General features: G+C 37.6%; 1 protein-coding gene across 6 annotated transcripts in view; it reads left to right on the plus strand.

Annotated features, from left to right (window-relative positions):
• The first annotated feature begins 3,857 nt into the window (after positions 1-3,857).
• klhl13 (kelch-like family member 13) overlaps positions 3,858-23,882 on the plus strand; it is a 65,876-nt gene continuing 45,851 nt past the window's right edge. The window contains exons 1-3 of one of the 6 annotated variants that reach the window (XM_052121253.1): positions 3,902-3,933; positions 17,990-18,069; positions 20,161-20,235. In XM_052121253.1, the coding sequence (XP_051977213.1) occupies positions 20,228-20,235 (8 nt within the window). In that variant the 5' untranslated portion in view covers positions 3,902-3,933; positions 17,990-18,069; positions 20,161-20,227. Of the gene's footprint in view, positions 3,934-16,841; positions 16,985-17,989; positions 18,082-20,160; positions 20,236-23,882 lie in introns of those variants that run through there. The other 5 variants (XM_052121291.1, XM_052121259.1, XM_052121271.1 and 2 more) reach the window with 5 other exon arrangements.

The following is a 23,882-nucleotide window of genomic DNA, read 5'->3' on the forward strand; positions in this document are numbered from 1 at the left end:
ATTGTGGAGTCGCAGAGGGTGATGGGGGCAGGTGCAGGTGAGGCTGAGTTCTTCCTGAAGTCCACAACCATCTCCACTGTCTTTAGAGCGTTGAGCTCTAGGTTGTTTTGGTTGCACCAGGTCACCAGGTGGTCGACCTCCCACCTGTAGGCAGACTCGTCACCATCAGAGATGAGTCCGATGAGGGAGGTGTCGTCCGCATACTTCAGAAGCTTGACGGACTGGTGACTGGAGGTGCAACTGTTAATGTACAGGGAGAAGAGCAGAGGAGAAAGAAGTCAGCCCTGAGGGGATCCAGTGCTAATGGACTGTGAGTCGAAGACGTGTTTCCCCAGACTCACATGCTGCTTCCTGTCAGACAGGAAGTCAGTGATCCACCTGCAGGTGGAGTCAGGCACACTTAGCTGGGAGAGCTTCTCCTGGAGCAGAGCCGGGATGATGGTGTTAAAGGCAGAGCTGAAATCAACAAACAGAATCCTGGCGTAGGTTCCTGCGGAGTCCAGGTGCTGGAGGATGTAGTGGAGGGCCAAGTTGACTGCATCGTCTACAGACCTGTTGGCTCTGTATGCAAACTGCAGGGGGTCCAGGAGGGGGTCGTGATGACTTTGAGGTGAGAAAGCACAAGGCGTTCAAAGGACTTCATCACCACAGAGGTCAGGGCGACGGGTCTGAAGTCGTTATGTCCTGTGGTCCTTGACTTCTTGGGAACAGGGATGATAGTTGAAGACTTGAAGCAAGCTGGCACGTGACATGTCTCCAGTGAGGTGTTGAAAATCTCTGTGAACACTGGAGACAGCTGATCAGCGCAGTGCTTCAAGCTGGATGGGGAGACATTACCTACAACTGGGTTGTTGTAACCCAGCAAAAAATTATCACTACCCATAAGATGTGTTAGACAATCAACCCATAGAGTTGGGTTGGTTGTACAACCCAACATGTTAGGTTAAAATAACCCACGGTTGGGTTTGTCCATATTTGACCCAGCCATGGGTTGCAAAACAACCCAAATTAGGTTATTTTCAACCCAAAATTTTTTAGTGTATATGTATTATGTATTACCAAGTTTTGTTTTTTGTATTGACATTTTATAAAAGATGTTCTCGTTTTTTAAATGTGTTCCCGGAGATGTTTTAAATTTCTAGATTTATAGAAGCGATGATCAAATGTTATCATAACATGCAGTATTGTTTTGCACTTTCTTGTTAATGAAATTTAATTATATGATTGAGATACAGTATAAATTGGTCAGATAATTCAAATAAAAAAGCCAATTGAAACCTGAATAAAATTCATTGACATATCTTTCTTTTTATTTTGTAAATATCAATCATTAATGATCACAATGTCAGGTGGTGTGACCGGTCATGGTCAGGTGGTGCAACCAGCAAATTTACTTTTAAATGTATCAATTCCCACTGCAATTGCAAAATTAAGTAAGACATATAACTGTGAACCTTTATATAACGTATACAAATAATTTTTACAGTTAAAAACAAAACATAAAAAGTCCTTATGGAAAAATGGGTGTTTGAACACACAGAAAAGCAGCCGTTTATATGATTTGGAATAAAAGGGCAATAAATAAAGAAATAGAAAGGGAATTTACCATGTGATATGCATTTTAAAATATTTTGTTTTCATGTTGAAAATCTTATTTGTGATTGACCCATGTACGGACTGAGGTTGGTTACTCTGGGTTGGTGCGATAACTGAAAGGAGACAATTTGTGATTTATTTAATTTGTGAAGTATATTTTCTTTTGTGTTAAAAACATAGTTAAAACATATTTTTATGAGCTTTGGTAATTATTCATACACATCGCACCTTGGTTTAATGTAATGGAAGCACATTTGATTTAGGTTACTTTTATATGAACAGGTTTCCAGGAAAGGCGGGAGACTGATAACGCATAACTTTATTATTATTTCACAGCTTTCCTAATGTTTAAGTCTAAACCTATAAAATTAATTAGTAAAAAAAAAAAAAAAAAAATGAATTTAAACAGATTTGAGCAGTTTCATGTTTTCCCAAGTGAAAACAGACTATGCAACAATCTGAACTGGCGTGAGCTTCACTTGTGATTTTGATTCAGATTCATGATTCACAAAACGAATCATTCAGAGTGCTTTTTGAATATTTTTGATCGGTTCAAAGAAATCACATTCAAAAGATTTGGCTCAAATGATTCTTTCGCGAATCAGACATCATTATCACCGAAATGCATGCATTTTTGCACATACAGCTTGCTATTTTTTGTGGTGTTCAGTCGCAAAAGTAACGATAGGGTCTGGGAAAATGTATAAGTGTAAACGTATTCATTTTCTCTTCAAAATGAGGTGAAGTAAAAGTAAAAGTCCAAAGAAATATTTATACTCAAGTAAAGTACAAATATTGAAAAACTGTACTTAAGTACAGTATTTGTACTTCGTCGTTACTATACACCTCTGATAGATAGATAGATAGATAGATAGATAGATAGATAGATAGATAGATAGATAGATAGATAGATAGATAGATAGATAGATAGATAGATAGATAGATAGATAGATAGATAGATAGATAAACAGATGGACGGATGGATTGGATGGAGCTGAAAGCTGAAGCTGCATCTCAAACCTTTGCATTTTAAACTAACACTGGACCACCATCAATTCATTATAGCTGTTTTTGTTGTTCTTTCTTTCATCCACTGGAGTGTGCAGTTTGCTTGAGTCAGTAGGTATCATTATAGGATTTAAAAAAAAAAAATCAGGTCAACGTTAATGTAGTAGTGTTCAGTGCTTTGTATGATACAAATATGAAGTAAGTCATGTTAGAGGCCAATGAATTGCTATGTTCTCTGAAAGTGTGAAATAAAAGTCAAACAAACAGAAAAGACTATTGGTAAGACAAAAAGCAAAACTTGTTCAGGTGGAATATTTTAGATCTCAGGAAATTAGATTGTATTGGTATATGGCCATTAATGTTTTGAAATGCTTTGTAAATGTTTAAAGAAATGCTATTATACTATACTGGGCATAAAAATTAATTTGTAAGCATGTACATATTTTTACACAAAGAAATTATAGCAAGACACATTCTAAAATACACAAACTCAAAATGATGGTGAAATACTTTGGAATTAAATCCATTCAATGTTCAGTTTATCATGGTAATAGCACAATGCACAATAAATATGAAATAGTACTTTGTAAAGTTTAAAGTATCACACTTCAGACAAAACTCATTCAACAGAATGAGAGGTCCTGAGAAGGCTCTTATGTCCTTTATGCTCAATGATGATGTCATGCCATACTATGCTCAATACACAATAATATTACATACATCTCACTAAAAAGGTATTTTGTCTGGAGAAACAAGGATATCTCGTACAAAAATAAATCTATCTACAATCATAGTCTTAAGCTAAGCCAATTTTTTTTTTAATGAGGATAAGTAATTTGGCACTTCTTTGGACGGTATTAGAAAACAAAATAGCAAAAAAGACCAACGAGGCACATTTGTTTAATTTATTGTAGCTTTAATTTGTAATATTACCCTTAGCATGAAATATAAATCTATTTATTATTTGTATTTTTTTATTTATTTACATTTTTGTGAGTTGCATATATTTTTATGCATCTTATATACGTAGGCCCTATATTAATAAAAATAAAAGTAATTTTACAAACAGCACTGTCCACTCTAATCACATCCAGACGCTTGTTAAATCAACCAATCGCTGCCATCATCCCTACGCCATGAACCTCTTTTGGGAACGGAAGTGTCGAGAATTGATTGGCATACAAATAGACCATTCGACAACGCGTACGGCGTCCATTCCCTTGAGGCTACAGCCAATGAAAAACAAAAGAGGAGGGGCTTAGTGATGTCCATGAGTAGAGTGAATTTGGTGGTTTAAGAGGAAAACAAGGGTGAATTCCAGTGGTTGTGGTAAGTAAATTTTGCTTTTAAAAGTTAATTTGTTGGGAACAATGCCCAGCAAACGGACATATCAGTGTCATATTCGTAAAGATAATATAATATAATTCAAAACGAAAAGTAGCTTGTTGTGAGCTGAAGCTAAATGTAGCTACAAAATCAGAGCTTCGATTGGGGAGCGTTGCTTCAGGTTTTCTTCCTTTCTTCAAAAGAGAGCTTTACAAGAAAGGACAGAACCTGAAACATGTCTCCGCGACCACAGCTCTGTTCCTGCGGCTACATTGGTGTCACAGCGCGTGTGAATGTCTTCATTTTCGTGTGTGGTCTGTGTTAGTTCCCACGTAAACATGGACCGACATGTAGCCTGAAGAGTCTCCTCCAGAACCTCAAACTCTGTGGCTGAACTAACTATAAGAACTACAAACACAACGCTCGTGACAAACGAAATACTGTTAACAAGCGCTCTGATTTAGTAGTCTTATTTCCATTCTTTCGAGACACCTGTTATCCAACTTTATTATCTGGTTGGCTTGGCTGAACCCCAGCTGTTCTTGAGGTTGGCAGTATTTGGGAACTTTGAGTTTGAGTTCTTCCTATTTTTTTTGTCTTTGCGTTGCTTTCTAAAACTAATTTATATTCGTGCTTTAGATTTATATATATTTTTTAAATCTACAAGAAAGGAAAGATGCCCATTTAGGTGATTCAGAAATCTGTTCAGTGACCAATCTACTGTCTAATTGTAAAAAGAATGAACATGGTATATATAGTAAATCATATGCTGCATTAGTCATATGTACTCAAGTTCATGTATTTTAGTCTTCACATCAGTTTCTGGGAATAACATGTGTGTAATATAGTGAGCAGCATTAACAAATAAGTACATCCTCACCAGTGAACTCTTGTTAGTTGTAATAAACACCCCACAGCTTGGTGGTTAGTGCCCTTTTATTATTTCTAAATTCACTTAATGACATCTGGACACTCAGCGGGCACTGGCTCCAGCTGTCAGAGTGTGACAAAAGTTAAGCTCAATTATTAAGATCCTGATTCGGAGCAGCTGGGGGCTGTAAGTGCCACCATGTGCATAAATGCCATGACAACAGTAACATAACACTGATGGCTAAAAACATGCCCTTCTACTAGGGGCCTCTGACTGAAACCTTATTTTAGCAGACGTACTGTGTTGTGTATTGTCATGGCAGTGTCATTTCTTGCTTTTTTTTTTTAGCTGGAAGGAAGCACATGGTTTGACAAGTCTAAAGGTGTTTTTGTTTTTAACTAAATCCCTACAGTGGAGTATATTGTTATGTCAACAATATATATATATATATACTATATATATATATATATATATATATATATATATATATATATATATACTAACAGAACTATGAATAGTCATTTATGGGTCCTGTGACTGTGGTTCCACCCTGCTTAATAGGAAGTGATTTTCAAACTAGGAACAGCACAAGCAATTTATCATACAATATATTCAATGTATATAAATTACTATATTTAATTGTTCCCCAAGAGGTAAATTTAGTACTGTAGGCACTTGTAGTGATTTCACAATCAAGCCGGAGACTAAAGAGATTTTTAAAAACATTACTTTACGGTGGGGCCCTGAGTAGCTCAGCGAGCATTGACACCATCCCTGGAGTTGCGAGTTCGAATCCAGGGTTTGCTGAGTGACTCCAGCCAGGTCTCCTAAGCAACCAAATTGGTCTGGTTGCTAGGGAGGGTAGTGTCACATGGGGTATCCTCCTCGTGGTCGCAATTAGTGGTTCTCGCTCTCAGTGGGGCGCGTGGTAAATTGTGTGTGGATCGCTGAGAGTAGCATGAGCCTCCACATGCTGTGAGTCTCCGCAGTGTCATGCACAATGAGTCACGTGATAAGCTGTGCAGATTGACAGTCTCAGAAGCGGAGGCAACTAGGATTTGTCCTCCACCACCCAGATTGAGGTGAGTAACCGCACCACCATGAGGACCTACTAAGTAGTGGGAATTGGGCATTCCAAATTGGGAGAAAAGGTGATAAAAACATTTTAGTTTACTATGTTTTTGTGGTAAAGAGCGGCTTCTCATTTTTGAACATGTCATGTTTTTCTCGGATCAGGCTGATATGTGGTGGCCTGTGGTTATGGGATCTGTGGTTTAACAGACATAGCTCAGAAGAAGAAACACAGCTTGGTGACAAACATTCTCGCAGTGCTTTACAAGATGCTTCAGCCAAGATCATTCTTCCCCTTTTAAAAAGTGCTTGACCTGTTAAAGGTTGTTTGCTCAACTTATGGTAGTGCATCAGTCATCTGGAATTGCTTTATCAGGTTCTGAATTGGCAGTTGGGTGTGTATTGGTTGTCATATGGAACCTAAAAAAGGGTCTGATGCCATGTGTAATACATCCCCACACTTCTGATTAATGCCAAATAAGGAAAGTATGACCAATAATCAGAGAAAAAGGGAAACTGCCTAAGTCATCAATTGAGTAAGATTCCTATACCTTTCTTATTATTTCACTTCTTGAACAGATAGATCTTTTCAGTGATGACAAACATTGTTATTGAATGTTTAATGGTTGTTCTTGTGTATGCACCTTAAAAGACAGTAAATGAGAGATGAAACTGCACATTTAAAGGAATATGACAGGTGAGCAGGTCTGTGGATCAACATTAAAGGTAATGATTTCCTCCCATAATTTTAAAAGGATGAATGCTTCAAAATTTAAGACCAAACATTTAGTTCTGAATATCTCCTAATGTTATATGGTTCAGGTAGTTTAGCACAGCTCATCCTTGTTCTTTCATGACCTCTGTCTGTTGCTAAGACACCGTGGTTGCCAAGGCAATGAGGAAAAATTCTGCAAGCCATTGAAGTGTGAATTTTTTTTCCGTGGCGAGGCACAGGTTGCTATGCTTTCAAAAGTGGTCATCCTCATGCCCCTATGCCCTATTGAATAGAAAGGGTTTCGTTGTTACACTGAAAGAGAGTTTCAAGATCACTGGTGATGCAGGAGTTTTCCAAACTACTGAAACCTGAGTTGATGGAAAAAGGGAGATGATGTTTCACAATGCTTTAAATTTTGAAGTGTGTCATTTCTGTGGCAAAAATGCCACAGAAGGAATTCCCAACAAAAGGAATTGCAAAAATAATAATTGTTTTCACACATATTTCCCCATGTCTGCCATTACCAACCAAACCAGGGTATGAAATTAACTTTTTCCCTCCAACAATAGTGGCGGGTAAATACCCATATTGTAGTCTATATACACCGATCAGCCACAACATTAAAACCACCTCCCTAATATTGTGTAGGTTCCCCTCGTGTCGCCAAAACAGCACCAACCCTAATCTCCGAATAGCATTCTGAGATGATATTCTTCTCACCACCATTTTACAGAGTGTTTATCAGAGTTACCATAGATTTGTCAGTTTGAACCAGTCTGGCTATTCGCTGTTGATCTCTCTCATCAACAAGGCATTTCCATCCTCAGAACTGCCCCTCACTAGATTTTTTCTAGTAAGGGGAAACTCTAGCGCTGTTGTAAATTCTAGCGACTGTTGTGCATGAAAATCCCAGGAGATCAGCAATTACAGAAATACTTAAACCAGTCCATCTGGCACCAACAATTATGCAATGCTGCATGATTTACTGCACTGCTGCCACATGATTGGCTGAGTAGATAATCGCATGAATGAGTGTTGGTGCCAGATGGGCTGGTTTGAGTATTTCTGTAACTTCTGATCTTCTGGGATTTTCACACACAACACTGATAAATACATTTGAAATTTTTATAGTTTGTTGATGCCATCCCTAACTGATTTTTGAAACACAGGCAACATTATAAATGATAATATATAGTCATATATTAAAATGTGACACTTTCTCCCGGTATTTACCATTAGGAACATCTTGTGATTGAAGGAAAAACAATGCGAAGACAAATTTATAACATTATGAAATAGGGTTGTGCCAATGGACGATATCATCGTCCATCGTGATGGCTGACCAACATCACGATGTAGAGCCACCATCGTGATGCCACGCCCCCTTTTGCGAGTCTTGCTAGTGTGACTCACTAATCCTAGTCTCTTCTAACCTAAAAACTTTGCAGGGATTGCTCTGTAAATTAAATTGAGAATATAACTAATGCATATATGCTATTTTAAATACTGTAGTATATGCCAGAGACGTGACGTGTTAGTCTGTGAAAATACCGTGTCAGGCAGGCTACACAATATTGATCTTGACATTGTTAGCTTCTTGTCTTTTTTTTACATGTCTTACTTACACTGTACATTTAGATTTAAAATATTTTATGTTGTAGGCTACAAGAAAATAGCCTTTATTAATTAATTATTAGTAGTTGTAGTGTCTCAGAAAATCTTGCTCATTGTCACATATAGGCCTGGGCGAAAAATCGATTCAATGAATTAATTCGAATTTTTTGTTGCGGGCGATTTAAAAAATAAGTAAATCGAGTTTTTGTGTAATGGCGCATTTTTGGCTCCCCGGAGCATCCGTGGCGTTAGTTTCACATAGCAGTATGGCAGCGACAACAACAACATCATAGCACACACGAAACGGCAACAGCATACAGCAAGCGACAACATGGCTACCGGTGAGAGTGGGAAGTTTGTTCCCAAGAAACTTCATCCCAGAAATGGGGGTTACATTTGTCTTGCTTTTGATTAAATAAAAGCAAAATTTGCTTTAAGTTGTCTGCCGTTTGTCGTATTGATTTCCTTAATAAGTAGATGGGAAAATCGGGAAAAAATCGTAAATCGAATTAAAAAAAATAAAATCGGAGATTTTATTTTTAGGCCATATTGCCCAGCCCTAGTCACATAGCTCTTGGCAGTTTAAGATAAACCCAGACCAGCGAACGTCAAATAACTTTTGTCTGGTTAATACTTTTAAAGAAAAATTTCCTTGGCCATAAATCCATAATGTCAAATCAAATGAAAGAAACAAGGTGAATATGAATAACACACATTTATTAAAACATAGAAGAACAAGAAATAAAGAACAAGAAAACGGGAACAACACTCAGACCGAAACTCGGCATTAACATTTCACTTATAATTAGCAGCACAATTAACTTCAGCACAGGCTACAAAATAAATTATGTTATTGAAATATTGTAAAGTGGTCATATGAACTACACAAATGAACGTTTAAAAAATAATAAGCGTTCAATACAAAATCGAATAGCTCCGCAACGGATGGCGAAAAATGCGTAAAAAGTCTACTATCTTTCACCATAGACCATGTTTAAATTTCGATGTTTCTGGCCAGAAATACCAACATATTGACTTTATCTGGTTTTAATAAGCTGCGGATTGGAGTAACTGTGCTGAAGACCCGCTCGGATGGAGTACTGGTAGCAGACAGATATTTCCGTGCTAATCTTGCAATGAACGGAAACCTTTTGTCGTTCGTTTTCAACCAAGTCAGCGGATCCTCTTCCCCATCAATGGCCATTTCCTGCAGGTACATGGTCATTTCTGCCTCGACCTTTTGCTCATCAGTGAGCGTGGCTGTGGCTGCTCTCTTCGCAAGAAGGCTGCCCAAAGATGACTTTTTTTTCTTATGCTGCGTTCACACCGGACGCGAATAGCGCGTCAGGCGCGAGTGATTTCAGTGTTAAGTCAATGCAAAGACGCGTTACGCGCGTAAAAAATTCCTGCTGCGCGAATGAGCGTAGAGCGCGGCGCGGTAGACGCGAATACGCCTCATTTGCGCGAATGGCGCGAATTGAGCGTCTGGCGTTCTGCAGCGAATGGTGCATTTTGTGCATTCATGCGTTTGACGCGAATTCGCGTCTGCCGCCCGAGTTGAAAAATCTGAACTTTGGCGTCAATTGCGCCGCGTTAATCAATCAGGAGCCTAGCTGCCTGCTGTCACTCAGGAGGTAAAGTGGCGTAAACTTTCATTATTATTGTAATGTAAAGACAACCAACATTAGTGTCTTGACAGTGTTGAATAAGGAAAAAACACAGGACAGGTTAATTACTTTTGGAGGCTGGCTCCATTTATCATCAAAACAAAAATAAATAAATAATTTAACCTGATATACTACCATGGAAAACCTGACATATTTAAAAAGTCTCAACTTAATAAATGTGCATGTTGTGGACCTGACATCCTGGAACTGGGGCTGACAACCTGGGAAAAAAATACAAAATATAATAATAATGGACTATTTTTAGATAGTTTAGCTCTTTATAGGTTTGTGGGTGGCTCTTAAAAGAGCCGTTGTGGGGAAGTCATGAGGAGGACTTCAAACGCTACTCCGTCGGCTGCCATGGTACTGCTCCCTCCGCCGAGAAGTGTGCCATGAAGACATCCCTCACCCGGAGTGCCTCTCTGGAGGAGTTGTTGGCCGCAACCCGACCCAGACCTGGCAGTGGTTCCTCTCCAGCATGTCCCGCCCCTGGCTGGTGGACCCAAGTACGGCGACGACGACCCATACGCCGCTGTTCTGCTCTCCAGAGCAAATACAGAGCGGTGACTCTCTCCACGAATGCTTTCGATCAACATCAGCCATCTTGTAAAAAGATGGCCGTCATCGGATTTCAGCCTCCGGCCAGCGTCACGCGCGTAAATTTTGCTTCAAACTTTTGTTTTTTACGGCGTCAATTTCGCTCTTGACGCGCGAATGGATTCAAAGTGGTCAAGCGTATAACTAGACGCGGTAGGCGCGAATTTGACGCGCTATTCGCGTCCGGTGTGAACGTAGCATTAGGTGCAATATATTAAAATAAGATTCTATCAATTGATAAAATCGATAATGGAAATCATCGACAACGAATTTCATTATCGATTAGTTGGATATTTGCAGTAAGCATTGAGAAGCCCCGTCAGTGACGTCACTTCACAGCCCAGTGAAAAATGTGTTGCATAAAACTCATCTGAAAAACAACAGAGACAAGTTGTAGCAGAAAAAACATGACCCATGTTGTCCAGCGCAAGAGCACTTTATAAACTCTTCATAGAATATCATTATAAGCACGTGGACAGGTTGCTACATCAGGTGCGTTTAGACCGTGAATGTGCTGTTTGATGTGCTGAAGAGTTGTTTCTCTCCAGCGCATTTCTTACATTTTACTGCTATTGTCTATGTTTATAAATATAAACATGGTATGAATTCAAAGTCAGCCGCGTATTTCGCAAAACTGTTTGTTCTTACACAAGCGAGTCTCTGATATGCCTCTGATATGCCTCCTACACACTACATGACTTTCAAAGACGTCGGATCGTGGTACCGTTCATATTACACATCTGTCTGTCTTGTCATGGAAGTCGTAGCGTTTTCAAATTACATGTGGAATCAGGGACAGGGGTGAACACCATGCATATTGCCAATGTTCTTAATGATAAGAAATGCAGAGTGAGGTATATTATGATTCACTAAGTCACAAGCTATCACGTTATAATCTAGTTGCAGCAAGCACGTGCATTCGAGGGATGAGCATCCCCGCAACATAGTGTACATCAGCTTAGATTGGGACATTCACGCAACTCCTAGAAGAGGTGCTGACTGCACAGAGAAATGGCAGTTGTGGAGTTTGTAGTTAATTACATGACCTGCTTCTGTATTATTTGAACTTTAATAAAGCTATAACGCATCTGGACTGTGATCTGTGTAATTCTTCCTCTTCTCAGTCAGACACGAGCTGCAGTGCTGCTCTCATGCATCAGCATTAGAGATTAATGTGATTTCATGATACGTTAAATGAGATCAAACGACTATTTGACAACGAAAAATGTTGTCAACATTTTTTTTATTATCGACGTTGTCGATAACGTTGACTAATCATTTCAGCCCTATTACCCCATTATAGGTCCTTATATGTCGATTATATTATTTTATTTCTTACAAACTAAAGCAAATATATTCCAAATCTGATTAAGAGATTTGAAGCTTTTTCAGGATATAAAATAAATCTGGCTAAATGTTCTATTTTGTTTCTTAATTGGGGAGTTAATCTTTATATGCAAACTTTTTATATCATCCATATGATAGGGGTGGCTTAAAACTAATTGGTCATCTCAATTAAGAGCGAACATGTATCATTTTCTGCTGATTCTTTTCCGAAATGGATAGAGACAATTCTCTATTAGACTCTGAACTTGTTTTCAATCTAAACGTTTATTCTGCCAAAACCAAAATTCTGAGAAAACGGATCAGTTCATTGTCACACAGTCCTACTGTACTGAATATGATAAATGTATGGGAGGGGGTATGTAAATATCTAGGGGAAAAATATTATCTATCAATATTTAGCTCAATATGGGGGAACGACAATTTTATTCCAGGCCGTAGAGACCCAGGCTTTCAGCTTTGGGCTAGGAAAAGATTACGGAAAATTAAAGACTTATACAGGGAGGGAATTTTAATGTAATTTGCGGATATAACCCAATTTTAAATAATAAAAAACAAAAAGTTTTTAAATACCTCTGTGGCAGGGCGGAGGGCGGGGCCAGGTCGTGATCCTACACACCCGGTCCCGTATTAGGCTAATTATGCCTCTGTGAGGTTTAAAGGCTGACGGACATGTCCGCTAACGATCTCTCTCTCCCGCATGGCCCTCTGCAGTCAGCCTTTAAACCTCACGGAGGCATAATTAGCCTAATACGGGACCGGGTGTGTAGGATCACGACCCGGCCCCGCCCTCCGCCCTGCCACAACCTCAAACTCAGGAGTTTCTTATATTCTACTCAAGGGCAGAACCTCACGGAACCAGAGCAAACTAAACTGGAAAAATGTATGTCTAGCCAATGTCAGGGTGAAGGTCACATTTCCATTCTGTATAACATGTTAATTTCAGGTTCAATAGAATCAGCTAGGTCTAGCTTAACATTGTAGAAACAAGACTTGGGTTTAGATATAGGTGATGGATGGAAACAAATGTGTTGAGGCCCAAACCCAGGTGGTTAATAGCCATCTGAAAGTATTGCAGTATAATTGGCTGATGGGAAGATACAGTTGAACTCAAAACTCGGAAAAATTAAGTTTACATACACCTTAGCCAAATACATTTAAACTCACAATTCCTGACATTTAATCATAGAAAACATTCCCTGTCATTGGTCAGTTATGATATCGACTTTATTTGAAGAATGTAAAATGTCAGAATAATAGTAGAGAGAATAATTTATTTCAGCTTTTATTTCTTTCATCACATTACCAGAGGGTCAGAAGTTTACATACACTTTGTTAGAATTTGGTAGCATTGCCTTGGTAGCATTGTTTAACTTGGATCAGACGTTTTGGGTAGCCTTCCACAATGTTCTCACAAGAAGTTGCTGGAATTTTGTCCCATTCCTCCAGACAGAACTGGTGTAACTGAGTCAGGTTTGTAGGCCTCCTTACTCGCACATGCTTTTTCAGTTCTTCCCACAAATTTTCTATTGAATTGAGGTCAGGGCTTTGTGATGGCCTCTCCAATACCTTGACTTTGTTGTCCTTAAGCCACTTTGCCACAACTTTGGGGGTATGCTTGGGGTCATTGTCTATTTGAAAGACCCATTTGTGACAGAGCTTTAACTTCCTGGTTGATATCATGAGATGTTGCTTCAATTTATCCAAATCATTTTTGCCATCTATTTTGAGAAGTACACCAGTCCTTCCTGCAGCAAAGCATCCCCACAACATGATGCTGCCACCCCCATGCTTCACGGTTGTGATGGTGTCCTTCGGCTTGCGAACTTCACTCGTTATCCTCCAAATATAATGATGGTCATTGTGGCCAAAAAGTTCAATTTTTGTTTTATCAGACCAGAGGACATTTCTCCAAAAAGATCCAAGTAAGATCTTTGTCTCCATGTGGACTTGCAAACTGCTTTTTTATGGCGGTTTTGGAACAGTGGCTTCCTTGCTGAGAAGCCTTTCAGGTTATGTCAATGTAGGACTCGCTTTACTGTGGATATAGATACTTGTGTACCTGTTTTCTCCAGCATCTTCACAAGGTCCTTTGCTGTTGTTCTGGGATTGATTACATCAATCCCAGAAAACTACTGCAAAAACAAATATGCCAAATACCACAGTCCTTTTTTATTAAAGTGCAAAGAGGTAGGCAGTTCACGTAAGAACAAAGTGCTTCTTATTATTTAACTGTAAAATAAAGGAAGAAATACATATAGCCTTTTCATTCAAAAATGAAACAACTCAAGGTAGGCAGTACATATATAAGAACAAAGTGCTTCTGCTTTTGGTTGGCACCAACTTTCGGCATTCACGGCAGTAGACATCTGTGTGCTGTTCATCCGACGCCATGAACGATGTTCATGCTTGCGCGGATTGCGCACAGGTATTTATATCTGCCCAACCACCAGCACAGAGAGCGAGAAGAGAGTTCAGTGCAGCATCTCATGTTCTTGAAGAGAAACCGGTGACTTGTACTTAAATAGAAAGCGGTCCAATTTGATGTGTATAGCAATTACATTACACTTGTTCTTCACTTGAGGATACATCTGTCGTTTACAGTTGAGGTTGGATTTAGTTCAATTACCGCTGTTTTGCACTGTTGTTTTGCACAATAATTTTCACTTAAAGTGTACATACGTTTACATAAACAGAATAGAGCACTGATCTATATATATAATTATATATTATAGTTATATATAGATCAGTGGAATAGAGGCCCTCTGCCATTCTGTGTTCTGCCTTTTGTTTTAATTAAAATTACTGTTGCGTATTTAAACTTTTTGAAAGATGTTAGCTAAGTTCATTACTTGACTGTTGTTTTGCATATAAAAACTGTTGTTTCTAAAACTTTACATTATTTGGATAATTGTTAATAAAATCTGTAAAATTAGATTTTTAGTAGTTTTTCAATAGGTAAAAAAAAAAAAACGGTATTTGGTTTTCAGCCAAGTGCATCCTGGAGTTTCGGTTTTGGCCCAGAATTTTAATTTCGGTGCATCCCTAGTAATATTCCATTTACTTGTGTCAAATGTAATTCTTCAAAAGGTAAACTAATCCATTGTATGTGGCAATATGAAAACATTTATGCGTTTGACAGACGCTTTTATCCAAAGCGACTTACAGTGCACTTATTACAGGTACCTTGCTCAAGGACACAATTGTGGTGGCAGTGGGGATCGAACCAGCGACCTTCTGATTTCCAGTTATGTGCTTTAGACTACTACGCCACCACCACACCAAAAATGCAAGAATTTTGGAAAGAAGTTAATCAAATGATTTCATTTATGGTTTCTGTTCCTGCCAGCAAACATAAACATCACAAATGACATAGATATGTTAATAAATATGTGTAGCTTTCAGGCTTAAAAAAAACGTGTTGATATTTTTGGGAAAAAATAAGTGGAAAGGCCCACAGTATCTCAATGGATAATGGAGATGTACTCTCGTATTGCAATGGAAAAGATAACTTGTATTCTTAAGGGCAAAGAAGCTAAATTTGTAAAGGTATAGAGCCCCATTCTATCATGTAGAAAAGATAAAAGTGTTAGATCAATGTATATTGTGCATTATTCAGTCATTTTAGAAATGGAGATGTCCATTGTGTGATGTCTAATTTGCTGTAACTTGTACACCTGATCTATGTTTATGTCTATGTAGCCCCCCCCCCCCATTTATTTATTTAGTTAGTATTAAGTTTTGTTTTCTTTCCCTCCTTTCGCTACATATACAGGTGCTGGTCATATAATTAGAATATCATCAAAAAGTTGATTTATTTCAGTAATTCCATTCAAAAAGTGAAACTTGGATATTATATTCATTCATTACACACAGACTGATATATTTCAAATGTTTATTTCATTTAATTGTGATGATTAAATCTGACAACTAATGTAAATCCCAAAAACAGTATCTCCTTTATGTGTGTGTGTGTATATATATATATATATATACCGTAATGCACCGTAAAATATCCAGGCATCAAAATTACATCCAGTGAAGCCTGAAACGTGGTTACTGTATTTTTCACTGTAAATTTCTGGCAACCACTGCTGCCGGTAATTCATGTAACTTTTATGGATTTGTTTTTTTTACTGTGTTGGGGAAAAAAGTTGTTAATTCCATACCCTTATGTGGTTGGCAATATGTACAGTATATTTTGAATAGGCTATTGGCACCAAAGCAATAAACCTGTGAACAAACAGCAAATCAGACATGTGCATCAACACCTTTTTTTCTGAATACAGTCGTTCTTCAAAATACAATCTAGTGTGCTCCTTCAAATGTACGTCTTTGTGTATAACAGCATTTTTTTCATTTGTCACTCAAAGATGTCTTACAGGTCGCCAGCCACAGTAGTGCCACATGAAATACCCGCATTCGGCAGGTGGCGGGTGTGAATATCATACCCTGGACCAAACAGATAGTCCCACCCCAAACTTATAACATTGGTTGAGCCAATGTTGCTATGATTTGGGATGTTCAAATTCAAATTTAACTGGAGAAAACATTTTGCTCCATATCTTTTTATATATAAAAGTTTTTAAGCTTATGGCCATTTTATTTTCAAGATACAGCATACACAGATTTACCAATTTGATTCTAATTTACAAACTCTTGTTTTGATTCATATTTTAGTTAAAATCTTTATTTTGCTTACAAATAAAGAAATTGTCTCACAGTGAACTGTAAATTATATTCACCCTTTTCTTCAACATGGAAGTGTTCCACGACCTGCAGAATGATTCATGATAACAGAAGCCTGTTTTCGCTTTCCCGTCTTTTGTGTTTTCACTTGCATTGGCATTTAAATTGTAACTGGATAATAGATAAATCTTTGGATTTTAATATTCCCTCTCTGCAATTTTCAGATGATCACAATTAATCAGAAAATCTTTATTTTTACTTGAGAAGGTCTGACTTGTTTCCAGTGTCTATATCCTGTGTATATACTCTCCTTTATCCGTATTTGATGAGAATTTTCTTCTGTTGCCCTCAGCTTGACTGGATGACACATTCTTACAGCTGTTTGGTTTTTGATCATTGTATGCTGACCCATTGTATTTCTGAGCTGCTCCAGCTTTTAAAAGAAAGCTATTAAACACTCAAGCTGGACATTCACAGTATCAAAGGGTGAGAAATGGTTCCAGCTTTAGTGGAAATAATTTTTTTATTTGAAACAGGGACAATGCACAAATAAACATTAAACTTGTTAAACAAGAGAATATGTCTTGGGCCAGGTTGTAGCAACAATTGCTAATTTCCACCTGTAGTCCCTGGGACTTAGTAAGTGTGTTCGTACATTCAGGGTCTGCTGGTAATAAAACTGATAGGAATAATGTATTAATTAGTTGGCTGATGATGATTAGGTCTATACTGTGTGATTATTTTTCTCTCTCTTCTCTCACTTAATAATTAGTTGCTGAGAAGGGGGTGGGGCAGGCAACGCCCCAAAATATGAGCAGCTAAATATTTATAGAAATGCCAGATGCTGTTCTGCCTACACAAATACACAGGGACAGAGAGGTTGCAAAGGCTACGAAAGAAATGCAACTAATCTGTTTTATGATACTTGGAGAGAGAGCAAAATAAAAAAAACTCTTCCAATAAACAAGTCTCTGCCTAAGCATTTTGTCAGCCAAAATGTGTTTCAGTGTGTAAGCCCAATCAGTTAATACGCTGAAAATAAAAGTCACCCAAGGGAGTTCACCCAATATTTAACGTTTTGTCATAATTTACTCACCCTCATGTCGTTCCAAACCTGTATGACTTTCTTCCCTTGACCACAAAAGGAGTAGGTTATTCTCAAGAAATCACTGGTCACTCTTTTTCCATGCAATTTCAATGAGCAGGGACTGCAGCTCTCAAGCTTCAAAAAGAAAGCTATAGCACCGTAAAAGGGGTCCTTTTGACTCTGGTGCTATATTCACTGTCTGCATTGAAAAGTAGGCCAGTGGGCTACATTCTTCAAAAGTTTCTCCTCGTGTATTCCATAAATATTAATCATACAGGTCTATAATGGCAATAGGATGACCGAATGTAAATTTTTGGGTGAACTATTCCTTTAAACCGGATTTCTTCCCACTTTTCATGATCCGCATAACTCATGATGTCGATCTATTTCTGCCAATGTTTCAGAGGTGTTCTGGGGTTGTGTGCCTGGGCATGGACCACCCTGTGCATAGAGGAGACACCATGTCCATCGGACTACACGACAGGTACTGTGCAATGTATGTCATCTCCTTTTACACACACACACAAATTCATACCTCAAGTATTTTCAATATGTTCTCCTGGTGTTGAGAGACATGTGTTCTCTTTTACCCTCTCTCTCCTGTCTAGACACTCCTCATAGTTTGCTTTGTGCATCTTGTACATCATGAACGCATGTCACACACACATACATGCCCAGATGTGTTTCTCAGTTTTTGTCCCTCACATACACTCATGCCTTCACCGGAGTTGTAATCACAGACTTTAAAAATATAGCAACTGTTACTCAAACCTTTGCTATTCATTGGATCCCAATCCAGGTTCTCTGTGATGTGAAATAATGGTACTAAACATGCTAATTGATGAACTTTATCTTTGCCCTTCATTTTTATAAATGCTTATTTACATGCACATACATACTGTGCATACAATAGAGGTGTAACTGTTTGGTTTGTGTCACTGTTCTGTGGTCATGGTTTCAGTTTGGTTCAGTAAGTAATCAGATTATCTCTATTAGAGATGCTACAATTATTATATTTATTATATAATTTATTTTTCAAAGAGACCCTTATTTATTTTACGTGCATTATAGGTGATGTAAGCCTTTTTTTGTGGATAAAATGTCCTTACCTGACAGATACATACCGTTCCAAAGTTTGGAATCTCAAAGACATTTTTGTTATTGAAAGAAATGTATGCTTCTGTTTCAAGGTGCATTAAATTGATCAAAATACTTGCAAAACATTAGCTATGTCAAAATGATTACTGTTTCAAATAGCTATTTTAAATTTGTATTACTTGAAAATAAAAATTTTGCCCATGATGGCAAAGTACTTATAAAAAGCTGACACTTAATCATTGAGAAATCATTCTAATGTGCTAGTCTGGTAATAAAGAAACTTTTCTTATTTTTACTAATAAATCCACAAAAAAACAGTTGAAAACTGTTGTGCTTTCTATGACATTTGAACATCACAATATAGTGTCTTTTTTCAGTTGCTGAAGTATTGAACTTGTATTTCCTGCAAGTCACTTTACAAATCTAAGTGAAATTTTGGTTTGAAAAACCCATCAGTTTATTGTTATTTAAAGAGATTAAGGTTATTGTATGCGCTACTGACTTGAAAGAAAAACGTAAATGAGATCTTACCAGAACATACAAAAGAAGTGGCGTTCCAGAACCACGACAACAATAGGACAAGTCCATCAGAGTCTCTCATTTGAGAAACTGACACAGCACAACTTCTATAGCCACTTTCCGCTCATGACAAGTACATGCCAAATACCAGTTTCATCTACAGTGAGGAGAAGACTCTGGGATGCTGCATGGCCTTTTAGGCAGGTTTCAAAAAAAGAAAAAGCCTTATCTGACACTGGCAAATAAGAATAAAAGTGTAGAATGGTCAAGTAAACTTAAAAACTGGATGTTAAATGATTAGAAATTAGTATTGTGGGTGGTTTGATGAGTTTGACGAGTCCAAGCTTGGTGTGTTGAGCTGCTATTTGAGTTGTCATCATAGCATAAGTATGAAAAGTGTCCTACAAACCCATTACATCTTAAGGAAGTGCCATAGAAATCATGGGATGAAATTTCACCTGCAAACCTTAAAATGACTGCTAGAAGATGTCATTGTTGCAGGTGGGGGATTCGTGGATAAACAAAGTTTGAAAAAGACTTTGAAAAAGCATCTTTTTAAATATCGAAATTGTCATTTGTAACATCATGAATGTCTTTACTATAACTCTTGATCAATTTAAAGTATCCTCTGTGAAGAAAGTCATAATTTCTTAAAAATAAATAATAGTGATTCCAAACTTTAAGTGTATCACTGATGGAAATGTCCTTAAGCCAATCATAATATAGCCAGAGCAAGAAATGCTCGCTGTCTATGTATAATTTCAGATTTCTATTTGCTGCTTTGTTTTGTTTAATCTATTGTTAATTTACAGTTTATTTCTTCCCTCTCGCACCAATTCATCAATACAGAGAACTAGTGCAAATACTGCTGAACAAACAAAACTGTTTATTTATTTATTTTCGGTTAATCCCTAACATACACTAATTATATTTGTATGCTCTCTCACTAACTACACAGACATTCTTCCTAACCCGCTGACTACCTCTCACGCACAGATGCCAGAAGCGTGTGCCTCTGCAAGCAGATGATCGTGTGAGTGAGAGATTTGTGTTATCTGCGCTCTACGTCAGGCCTGATTATCTGCCGCCTGTGATGTCTAAATCACAGTAGATTATTGCATGAGCTCTGATCACTATAAACACTAAACACTCATTTAACCAACAACGCTCCATCACAGCTCATAGTGAGCGCAGCAAAAGCATGGCTGGTGAATTGTTCTTTATTATGTTCAAATAGTTGAAAACCGAGGCATAAGTGAATACCACTGCACTGAGCCGACCTGCTGCAAGCTGAAATGCTACATGCACTGCTTTTGTTTTGTGTCTTCATATGCCAGGTTGGCACATAAGCACTGTGCATGTGGGCATGTAGATTTGTGTATGAAATGATGACTCAGACCCTTGAGATCATCTGATTAAAGACTCTGTCAGCTGGTTTGTGGGACAGTATTGACAGGGCTATTTCAGTGTTCTGTTGAAGAAAAAAAATATTTATGATTGATGTTGCAAAGAAACGGTCTCAGTTCTGGCTCTTTTTTGAGACTTATGTAAAGTGGCCCAGAAACTATTTGGTCACTTTAGCCACACTTAAACCAAGTGGCATTAGTTTTAAAGAGCCATAGCTTAAGCACATTTTTCAAGAATAATGCTTATCAAAAGAGAATTTTGTAAGGTTTTAAATGATTAAACAATTGATATACTAGTCACAATTAAAACAAATTTTGTACATGAAACTTAACACCAGTTTCATGTACAACAGTAAAGAGAAGACTCAGGAGTGCCGGCCATATGGGAAGAATTGCAAAAAAAAGCCACTTTTCAAACAGAAAAACAAAACGAAAAGGTTGGAGTGGGCAAAGAAACAGACATTGGACAACAGATAATTGGTAAAGAGTGTTATGGATCTGAACCCCATTGAGATTTGTGGGATCAGCTAGACTGTGAGGTGTGTGAGAAGTGCCCGACAAGACAGCCACATCTAGTAAGTGCTACTGGAAGTATCTTGACAAACTGACAGTTAGAATGCCAAGAATCTGCAAAGCTGTCATTGCTGCACATGGAGGATTTTTTGATGAGAACTCTTTGAAGTAGTTTAAGAAGTTCTGTAGTAAATTTCTTTCAAATTTTAATAGTAATTTTTTCACATTATTAATGTTCTGACTATACATTGTGATCAGTTGAATGCCACTTTGATTAATAAAAGTACCAATTTATTTCCATAAGAGCAAAATCTGTAAATTTATTCAAACTTTTGGCCACTGGTGTATTCACATATATGTATATATATATCTTCTGTAAATTAATGTTCATTTCTCTTTCTTTTTCAAACTTGAGAGCTGACACACTCCTGGAACTCAGCTCTTCCTTTTAAGCTGTTTTGAACCCTTATCCATCTGTTGCACACTTGTTGCCATAGCAACAGTTTCCTGTAGGAGAGTCTGAACAGAAAGTCGCTGATCTCACATTACTTTTGCACTTTCAGCTGTAATTGTAACGCAAGCATTTGAGAAATAATGTAAGCTGCACTTAAATTAGTATGAATATAAGATTATTAGTTCATGTCATGTCAATACTGATGGTATTGATGATTCAGATGAGATTATTAGTGAACTCACTCTTTGTTTCATTCTCTCAACCCATTTATCTGCTGTCATTGCCTTCTGTGACACTGATTTTTCATCCACTCACTCGTTTCTCCCATCCCTCATTTCTTCCTTTCCTTTTTTTCCAATTATTTGTCCTTTCCTGACCTGTCAGCAGTTTTGTTCTACACTCCCTTAAGTGCTTAGTCAAGTAAGTCTGTCTCTGTCTCTCTCTCTCTCTCTCTCTCTCTCTCTCTCTGTGTGGCCCTGCTCCTGAAATGCTTTGAAAATGACAAATGTGGATTAATTGTGGAAGAGCTTAATTTTTTTTTAAGCTCTTCCAAAAATACTTTCCTAGATCACACACATTCACCAAACGGTATAAGATCAAAATTTTCATGACATGCTGATCATCTAGTAGGCTTTTTCTCTTTTATTTTCAACTCTTACATGAAGACAATGCTCGTTTCAGATGTAAGCCTTGTTTTAGAATATTTTCCATACTTTCTGCATCATAATTGCTAAATGTAGAATGATGGTATAAGATTCAACAAAATTTTCATTTGAAAGAAACGTTTGATCTTCTTGTCTAGACTTGTCGACTGTTGTACTCTAAAAGACCAGATGATAAATAGTTGAATAGTTAAAGCTCTTTTGATAGTATAAAAAATAAATACCAAACCAAATTTAACCAAATTTAAAGTCAGCAGTCTGAAAATTCTCATGACCTTAAATTAAACGAGAGACATAATGGAATATTTGAATGTCATCTGAACAATGAAGCAGTATTTAAGTAAGCTGCTTTTAAAAGCAAGTGATTTTTTTTAAATGGGATGGGAAAACTTTTACAGCATCTACAAGATACACCCTTACTGTTACATTCATATACATTTTTATCTAAAACCTTGAATAGAGAAAATGTTATGTTCAGCTACCCATTAACCTTAGTTTTGGCAAGGGTAAATTTGCTCTCTTTTAGGAGATCTAACAATGGATTCAATGGAGTTGTAGTTTTATCTTATTTACTCCTTATTGACCTGCAGTATGTTCTTAGTAATGAACACATTCACAGCCTGAGCCCACACAGTTATTGAAACACTGTTTGGGTGTTTGGCACAGTGATGTAACATATAAAATATTTTTATGGTAACCATTGCTTCTGTGGCATACATTTTTTACATTCATTAATTTCAGCCAAGAGACCCTGCTCTTGTTCCTGGGAAATATATGTATTGTCTACCTGACAAACCAGACAAGATGCAAATACGAACTCAGAATTCAGAAAAGGTTTTTTTCTTTCTAATACAAATACAATGTATTTTGACAGGTATAATATGACTATTACAATTACAGTTGTGTCCTGACTTGGTTGAACCACTGAACCTTTTCACAGTCAAATAGTTTTCTTCCATCAGATGTGTCAAAGCAAACAAGCAACTTTTCTTTTAGATCAGATCATGGAATGATTCTGGGAATATAGTGTAAAGGTCTTTCCTAGTCAATTTACTAGAATTTTTTAATAATTCATCCTTTATTTCGGAGTATATGCAGCTTTCTGCACATGTTCCTATCGGATGTAATAGGTGAGTTGCGTGATGAAGTCATTGTAGGTAATATTTGGCTTCAGGCAGTGCAGGTGAGCTACAAGAGCTGCAGAACAGGAACTGCTTCCTAGAAAATAGTGAAGGTGTGTTCGCATTGATGCCACATTTACCACTTAACGCTCTTGTACAATACAATCATTTGAGCACAGGAATAATGGCAGAAACAGTGAGGTTTACAAAAGCATCTCTCTCTCTCTCAAATGCATACACACCCCTCTGTCCTCACCCACTTAATTAAGTGCTAAATGTGTGGTGAGGGTGAGCTGTGCCTATTCATAGAAATGTATTAATAGAGTGATTAAGGGGTAAGGAGGGCAGAGTGTGTGTAGGATGTAATAGGATGAAGAGCATTTGCTTTCTCATCAAATGATGAGAGGGGGAGAATGATAAGCAGAAACAAAGGCAGTGGAAGGTCTTTAACTACAGTGATATGTCATGTCTGATTGTTCAGGTCATCATTGTATGTATGTTGTTTACTACTATCTGAAATTGTC

Source organism: Xyrauchen texanus, chromosome 4 (assembly GCF_025860055.1).
Source record: "Xyrauchen texanus isolate HMW12.3.18 chromosome 4, RBS_HiC_50CHRs, whole genome shotgun sequence".
NCBI lineage: Eukaryota > Metazoa > Chordata > Actinopteri > Cypriniformes > Catostomidae > Xyrauchen > Xyrauchen texanus.